The 8,654-nt window shown below is 41.6% G+C and overlaps 1 protein-coding gene across 2 annotated transcripts; it reads left to right on the top strand.

Moving 5' to 3' along the window:
- Nucleotides 1–763: 763 nt before the first annotated feature.
- On the top strand, nucleotides 764–7,835 carry katnbl1 (katanin p80 subunit B-like 1). Of its 2 annotated transcripts, none has more exons than XM_014206095.3 (10): nucleotides 764–972; nucleotides 2,228–2,356; nucleotides 2,890–2,977; nucleotides 3,126–3,181; nucleotides 3,564–3,679; nucleotides 3,795–3,845; nucleotides 3,927–4,016; nucleotides 4,106–4,210; nucleotides 6,828–6,921; nucleotides 7,122–7,835. In XM_014206095.3, exons 2-10 carry the CDS (start codon nucleotides 2,237–2,239, stop codon nucleotides 7,152–7,154), a joined length of 753 nt encoding a protein of 250 aa, XP_014061570.2. In that variant the 5' UTR covers nucleotides 764–972; nucleotides 2,228–2,236; the 3' UTR covers nucleotides 7,155–7,835. The 2 variants fall into 2 exon arrangements, with proteins under 2 accessions (XP_014061570.2, XP_014061569.2); XM_014206094.3 differs by adding an exon at nucleotides 2,632–2,669 and having other exon boundaries at nucleotides 2,890–3,181.
- Nucleotides 7,836–8,654: the final 819 nt, after the last annotated feature.

The raw sequence follows: 8,654 nt of genomic DNA, 5'->3' as shown, positions 1-8,654 counted from the left end.
ACTTCATATCCCTGCACATTGATCTGGTACTCCCTGTATATCCTTGCACATTGATCTGGTACTGGTACTCCCTGTGTATAGCCATTACCCCTGCACATTGATCTGGTACTGGTACTCCCTGTATATAGCTATTACCCCTGCACATTGATCTGGTACTGGTACTCCCTGTATATAGCTATTACCCCTGCACATTGATCTGGTACTGGTACTCTGTATATAGCTATTACTCCTGCACATTGATCTGGTACTGGTACTCCCTGTATATAGCTATTACCCCTGCACATTGATCTGGTACTGGTACTCCCTGTATATAGCTATTACCCCTGCACATTGATCTGGTACTGGTACTCCCTGTATATAGCTATTACCCCTGCACATTGATCTGGTACTGGTACTCTCTGTTTATAGCTATTACCCCTGCACATTGATCTGGTACTGGTACTCCCTGTATATAGCTATTACCCCTGCACATTGATCTGGTACTGGTACTCTCTGTTTATAGCTATTACCCCTGCACATTGATCTGGTACTGGAACTCCCGTATATAGCTCCATTCTTCTGTATTTTATTCCTCTTGAGTTGCTATTTTTCTTTAACTTTGCATCATTGGGAAGGGCTCGTAAGCAAGCATTTGATATGATTTATGAAGTAACATCATGTGTAAATGCCCATAAATCTAACACTGGATGGCGGGCTAGGATAGACAAATATGAGACGTGGTAGTTCTACGTTTTACCTCTAGGTGCCGCTAAAATGTCACTCTTTTCCTTGCAATATCAATCCCACGATCCTTGCAGAGTAATACAGACGCTGTAGTCATTTGAACGGTTCTGAACGGGAATTCAACTTGAAAAGCAGCTAGCTAAACATTTATTCCAAGTGTATACTCTACAGTTGTCTTCTTACTGCTTCTACGTGGACATAGCTAGCTACATTTCTGAGGAGAGTCAAGACAATTCGCAACATGTGACGGTTGGTAAAATTGCTGGACATTACTGAATTAGTTCCTAGATCAACTTTGTTCTAGCCATATTATTGCTGAAAACGTTAGCTGCCTGCCTAGTCACCCACCCTTTGCTAAGCTAGCTATTTTTTAGCTATAGCAAGTTAAGTTATTGGTAGTGAAAATCTTAACCAGCTAGCTAATTAGGAAACTTAGTTACTTGTAAAAAGTAAACTGACTCGGTTGTTAGTTTTGAGCTCTGCAACTCTGTTAGCCTGACCAAGGTGAATGCTTTACGGGGCAAGCCAGCTAACGTTAGGCCCATCATCATAGACGCTGTTACGGGTCTCATTAGCACTTTTGTAATTAGCTTCCCTGCTATTTAACGGTCCTTACGCTAGTTAACGGATGTTGCTGTTATTGACAGTCTGGTGAGATTAGCATATTGACATGTAACTATCCAAACAGACACGTAGTTAGCTAGTTACACTAATTTAGAATGTAGCTAATCTGAGCTCGTAGCTCATTGTTCTAGAAAGCTAGCTAGCTAAAGTACTAACTAGCTAGTTGACGGCTCACACTGCCGCGTACTGTGGGCTGGCAAGGTTAACTTGTAACTAACGCTAGTTAACAAATGTGTACTTAACTAGCTAGTTAGGTAGCTAGCTAAGATCATGTAACAATGTTTGCTGCTTTTTAACTTAGCTAGCTAGTTAGTTTGCTTCTAGTAGTAGTAGCTAGATAGTTAAGTAAATTGTGTGGCCAGCATAGCCAACGCCTCGTTGTTGTTAACGCTAGTTAGCTAGCGCATTGTTGTCAGGCACTTGTTTACAACGCTAGCTAGCTAAACCTGTTACAGGCACAACAACGGCAAGATGTAACCCGCAATTTGAATTTACACCAACTTGTTCCTCTGTAATTAGTTGAAACATAGTGGAGTCATAAGAGCTAGTAGTAGCACTGACTGTCATCACATAAACAAAGCTTGTTTTATAAAGAGGTGTGTGACCAGGTCATGAACTCCTACAATAACACGTACTAGTAAATGACTTTAATTATCATAGCAATGCCTGACTTTCATTATCATAGCAACTCCTGCTTAGACAGACGTTTCTTGTGCATCATCTTTAACGAGGTTGTTTCAGAAAGTGAGGTGACAATTCAGACAACTTTGGGTTAAGGAGGTTGCCTTGACAATTTGGCATGTTGAGTGTGTGTGTGCACGTTAAATGCATGCCGTTTACAGTGTTGACTAAGTTGTTTATTGATTTATTTTTTCAATAGTGACTTACTATGGCCTCTGGAAGTCATTATGGGCAAGGCAGAGAATTCCGCCAGCTCAACCAGGGCAAACCTCATGGATTTCTCCATCATGTCAGCAACCACTCTGCATCGGACAAGAACATGAAGGAGGTGAGGGGATCTCAAGGGGGGGGGGGGGGGGGGGTTTAACTTGGTACCATCCCGAGTGTGTGCACTTGCACAATCCCTGTCTTTTAAATGAAAACATTAGATTGATGTAAGCATTGACGAGAAGGCGTTTTCACTAGTGTTAAATCTAATGCACACAAGAAATGCAATCTTATAGTGATTATGTTATGAATATGAACCAAGAAGTGTTTACTAACCTAAGCCAAATATGTTAAAGAAAGCTGTAGGAGTTTTTATCTCCTATCCTTTTGTTTTAGGTGGATTTTTTAAATAAGGAAGAACTAGATAAAGATCGGTGAGTTTTCCAGGTCTATGTGGATCCAATGCACAAGCTGCCTTTCTTAGCACTGCAGTCACAGCTGCTCAGTCACTGGGGAAAATCTGACATTGAAATACCTTTCTGACTTTTTCCAAACACTTCCACAGTGTCTGGTCTATATACTCAACCACTGTGTAGGTATCAATACAACATCCTTACATTTCTTCACCTGGACTCCTCCTTCTCCCCCCACCAGATTTCCAGTGAGTCGTTGTGCACGCATCAAAGCCAAACGAGTGTCTGTGTGCAACAAGAGGAAGTTGTCGTCGCGTCACAGTGTGTTGGTGAGCTCAGGTGTACGCCTCAGAGTGCCCCCCGCAGGTCGGGCTGTCTGTGACATGGCCAACAAGGAGAATGAACTGACCTGCCCAGAGAAAGTGCAGGCCATACACTACAATGACAACTGCATGTTCCCTGTGAACTCTGCTGCAGAGGCTGGTTCCAAGATGGCAGGGCCGGGAAACAAGTACAGTGATTACTTCACTGAGGTGAGAGACTACCAGCCGGCCCCAATTCACTCCCTACCACATCCCATAGGTCCCCCGATCCTTTGATGTTTGCAGACCTGTATGGAGCAGTCATTGGGACGGACTACTACTTCACCTCATACTGTCCATTCCCACCATCGAACCCTTGCCCCTATGCTTTAGAGACTTGTGTAGATCTGAGAGGGTTGGAATTGTCACCATATTCCCCCATACCTTTCCAATCCTTGCACAGTGAGTAGATTCAAGGGATAGATTTGTAGACTCTGTTTATTGGGAAGAAAAATGTCACTTGCATTGTTTTCCTTGGATCGTTGAGTGTTGAAGTGGATTTTATTGACATGTTCTGTATCGGCCCCTCCCTATGGGTTTCTTTCCTGACCAGCTATCGAAGGACCATGATGCAATGACACGTGTGCTTTTTGGCAGAAATCTCAGATTAAATGTAGCTCTGACACTATGGCGAAGAAACGCCAGCGAACTAGTGGCATACTTGATCAGGTAGGAACACTGACTTTTGATAGATTTTCATGTATGAAGGACTTCTTATACATTTAAAAAAAAAAGATTAATCAACACGTTAATGTCCAATAAACACTCTGTCTTTGTTCCATAGAATTGAAGACACAGGCGTTCTTCTTGACTGCCTACCAGTTATAACGAAAAGGTGAGTGTCACAGTTGATTTAAACATCATCATGTATGGCTGTGATGAGTCAACTTGTGACACTCTTGTTTTGCTCCTGTAGCCTTCAAGACGAAACTCCGTGCATATCACTGGGCTGCTGTGTAGACCTTCTGCCACAAGTCAAATCAATCCTCACCAGTGAATATGAAGAGTAAGATCAGCTGTGGAACTGAACAACTGCTGCTGTGTCCACCTGCTGAAACCTGAATTCTGATGTATTTCTGTTTGTTCCTTCTCCAGACACTTGATTGTGGTTTTACACTGGGTTCAGTCTGTCGTTAAGAAATGGTGGCCAGAACTCTCCACAAACGGCAAGAGCCTGCTGGACAGCTGCTCAGAGGACAGGTATTTGTGTTTGTCACTCTGCTGTCTGCAGTGTAATAGCTGCTGTACAGCTGCTGTTCTGAGGAGATTAGCCTCTTGCTTCGTGTTGTCTTTGTTTGTTTTGTGGAAAAGTTGCCCCAACTGGTTGCCCTGGTAATGCTAACTTCATATCGGTTATTCTACCTTTAACATTAGAAGCGTAAGTATTCACCCCCTTGCGTTTCTTAACTTTTTATTGTTACAAAGTGCGATTTAAAATGGACTTGTTTTTTTTGTAAACAATCTTCACAAAATACTCTGTCGAAGATGAATGAAAAATAAATCACTAATATACCTTGATTAGATACAGTCAGTATTCCAATACAATTGTATTTGTCACACGCACCGAATATAACAAGCCCTTAACACCATTTCTTGAACTGCATTATTGGTAAAGAAAATATTTACTAAATAAAATAAAAAGGAACACACTAAAATAACAATAACGAGGCTATATACAGGGGTACTGGTACCGAGTCAATGTGTGGGTGTACAGGTTAGTCAAGGTAATTTGTACATGTATGTAGGGGTAAAGTGACTATGCATAGATGATAAACAGCGAGTAGCAGCAGTGTAAAAACAAAGGGGTGGGGTTGGTCAATGTAAATAGTCCAGGTGGCCATTTTGATGAATTGTTCAGCAGTCATGGCTTGGGGGTAGAAGCTGTTAAGGAGCCTTTTGGACCTAGACTTGGCTCTCCAGTACCGCTTGCTGTGCGGTAGCAGAGAGAACAGTCTATGACTTGGGTGACTGAAGTCTTTGACAATTTTTTGGGCCTTCCTCTGACACCGTCTGGTATAGAGGTCCTGGATGGCAGGAAGCTTGGCCCCAGTGATGTACTGGGTCGTACGCACTACCCTCTGTAGCGCCTTTCGGTCGAATGCCGAGCAGTTGCCATACCAGGCAGTGACACAACCTGTCAGGATGCTCTCGATGGTGCAGCTCTAACTTTTTGAGGATCTGGGGACCCATGCCAAATCTTTTCAGTCTCCTGAGGGGGAAAATGCGTTGTCTTGCCCTCTTCGCGACTGTCTTGATGTGTTTGGACCATGATAGTTTGTTGGTGATGTGGACACCAAGGAACATTGAAACTCTCGACCCCCTTGACTACAGCCGCGTAGATGTGAATGGGGGCGTGTTCGCCCCTCCTTTTCCTGTAGTGCATGATTAGCTCCTTTGTTTTGCTCAGCATGAGGGAGAGGTTGTTATCCTGGCACCACACTGCCAGGTCTCTGACCTCTTCCCTATAGGCTGTCTCGTCGTCTGTCGGTGATCTGTCGTCTGTCGGCGACACTGTTGTGTCGTCAGCAAACTTAATGATGGTGTTGAAGTAGTGCTTGGCCACGCGGTCGTGGGTGAACAGGGAGTACAGGAGGGGACTAATCACACACCCCTGAGGGGCCCCTGCGCTGAGGATCAACGTGGCAGATGTTGTTGCCTACCCTTACCAATTCCACGATCCAGTTGCAGAGGAAGGTGTTTAGTCCCAGGCGCTTTAGCTTACTGATGAGCCAATTTTCAAGTCTTGCCATAGATTTTCAAGCAGATTTTAGTCAAACCTGTAACGTGGCAACTCAGGAACATTCACTGTTTTCTTGGTAAGCAACACCAGTGTAGAATTGGCTTTGTGTTGTAGGTTATTGTCCTGCTGAAAGGTGAATTCCTATCCCAGTGTCTGGTGTAAAGCAGACTGAAGCAGGTTTTCCTCTAGGATTTTGCCATTGCTTTCTTTTATCCTTAAAAACTCCCAGGTCTTTGCCGATGTCAAGCATACCTATAGCGTGATGCAGGCCCCACCATGTTTGATTTATAAGGAGGCGGTTACTCAGTGATGTGTTGGATTTGCTCCAAACATAAGATTTTGCATTTAGGACAAAAAGTGTATTCCTTTGCTGTATTTTTTTTTGCACTATTACTTTAGTGCCTTGTTACATACAGGAAGCATGCTTTGGAATATTTGTATTCTTTTCACTCTGTCATTTAGGTAAATATTGTGGCGTTACTACAATGTTGTTTATCCATCCTCAGTACTCACATCACAGCCATTGAACTCTGTAGCTGTTTTAAAATCACCAATGGAAGACATCCCAGAGCAGTTTCCTTCCTGTCCTGCAGCTCAGTTCAGAAGGTCGACTGTGTCTTTTGATGTCTGGCTAGATTAATACACCCATCTACCAATCCCTGCCCTACTTCATGAGACTTTCCAAAAAGCTCCCTGTTCTTTGTAGTTGAATCTGTGCTTGTAATTCAATACTTGACTGAGGGACCATGTATGTATGTATGTATGTATGTATGTATGTATGTATGTATGTATGTGGGCGGGACAGGAAGGGGTAGTCATTAAAAAATCATGTCAAGCGCTATTATTTATGTCCATAGAACTTATTATGTTACTTGTTAAGCCACATTTTACTCCTGAAGTAATTAAGGCTTACCTAAACAAAGGGGGTGAATACTTAAACAACGACTATATTTTAGTTATTTAATTTTTATTGAATGTAAAATATATATATATATATCTCTTTATACTGACATGCTTTATTTTGTGTAGATGGATGACTAAAAGGGGGTGAATGCTTATAATACCCTCTGTTTGCAGGAACCTCCAAGTCATGAAGCAGCAGCTGAAGGAGTTCTGGGTGGAGGGGCCCCAGTTAAGTTTAGTTCCAGGAACTACAGGAGAGATGGCAAAGGTAAGGTGTCATTGCTACACTTAATGTTATTGATCAATGAGACGAACAGAGATATATATATATATATATATATATATATAATATTACTTGAACATTTCACCTGCAAGGTCAAACTTCTCACCTCCTTTGTTGATTTCAGGCGATGGAGTCTAGATTTACTTCTCTCACTTGTCTCTTCTCTCAATTCTGTCTCTCACCAGGCCATTGAGTCTTACTTATCACAACTCCATTGACCAATCAATCAATGTAGCACTGAGGAAGCGACCACTACTGCCGGATATAGCTGTTTGAACATTACCTGGAGACTAAAGACAAGACCATGGTCCACACATACAGGAACCCTGTTCTATTCTAAGTGGATTGATGAACTGAGCGATTCAGACTGAGCAACTCCCACAGTCAATCACAACTAGAGAGACACTTACAATGGAGGAAGGAACCTTTTTCTTTCTGGGGAAAAAAAAACAGGAATGACTGCTTCACATTGAAGTGGATTGGTGTCTTGCGAAGGGACAATACTTCAATCGACCTCCCTGAGACTGGGTCGAAAAGGCACCCTATTTCCTCTATAGTGCACTACCTTTGAACGGAATAGGACGCCATTTTGGATGCACACTGAGAGTGGGTCTGGGCTGCTCTGTGAAGTGCCAAGCTCTGTTGCACCACCACAGCACTCTTCACCATGGTGTGCAAACCTGCACGAATCATGGATATAACATAATGAATTCCCCTTCCTGGTTTCAGTTCTTATTTCTTCCCTCATGTCCCGAATCAAGAACTGTAAACTACTGCAGTCTTAAGTTATGAGAGCTTTTCCTGTCGTAGCTTTTTTTCTTGTTCATGAATGTTTGACTGTAAAAGTGTAAATACAGTGATTATTTTAATAATCTTTCAAATAAATTAGCAAAAATCTGTCTTGAATGAATTATTTCTCAAAACATAGTGGCCACTTAAACTTGATATTCTTCTGTTATGCCCATGGTCATATGAGACAATATTTGACAACAAATGCAATATTTTTCTGAGAACAGCTATTGCTTGGAAAAGGAAGACTCACTGCACTCGTTTTATGATAACATTTAGCTTCTGTTTGTGCAAAGATCTAAATGAGGAAAGATGTCCATCTGAATCTTGCCAGGGGTGTGAAGTACTTAAGTAAAAATATTTGAAAGTACTACTTAAGTAGTTATTTGGGCTATCTGTACTTTTTATATTTTTGACAACTTTTACTTCGCTACATTCCTAAAGAAAATAATGTACTTTTTACTCAACACATTTTCCCTGACACCCAAAAGTACTCGTTACATTTTGAATGCTTAGCAGGACAGAAATTGTCTAATACACGCACTTAAAGAGACAATCCCTGGTCATCCCTACTGCATCTGATCTGGTGGACTGACTAAACACAAATGCTTTGTAAATTATGTCTGAGTGTTGGGAGTGTGCCCCTGGCTATCCGGAAATTTGAAAAACAAGAAAAGTGTGCCGTCTGATTTGCTTAATATAAGGAATTAGAAATGATTTTATACTTCTGATACATAAGTATATTTTAGCAATTACATTTACTTTTGATAATTAAGTATATTTAAAACCAAATACTTTTACTCAAGTATTATTTTACTCGTGACTTTTACTTGATTCATTTCAATTACGGTATCTTTACTTTTACTCAAGTATGACAATTGGGTACTTTTTCCACCGTTGAATCTTGCTATACTGTCAGTGTCACTACC

This window comes from Salmo salar, chromosome 06 (assembly GCF_965601325.2).
Source record: "Salmo salar chromosome 06, fSalSal1, whole genome shotgun sequence".
Lineage (NCBI taxonomy): Eukaryota > Metazoa > Chordata > Actinopteri > Salmoniformes > Salmonidae > Salmo > Salmo salar.
Note: the sequence above shows the minus strand (reverse complement) of the source record. Positions and strands in the feature narration are given on the sequence as shown.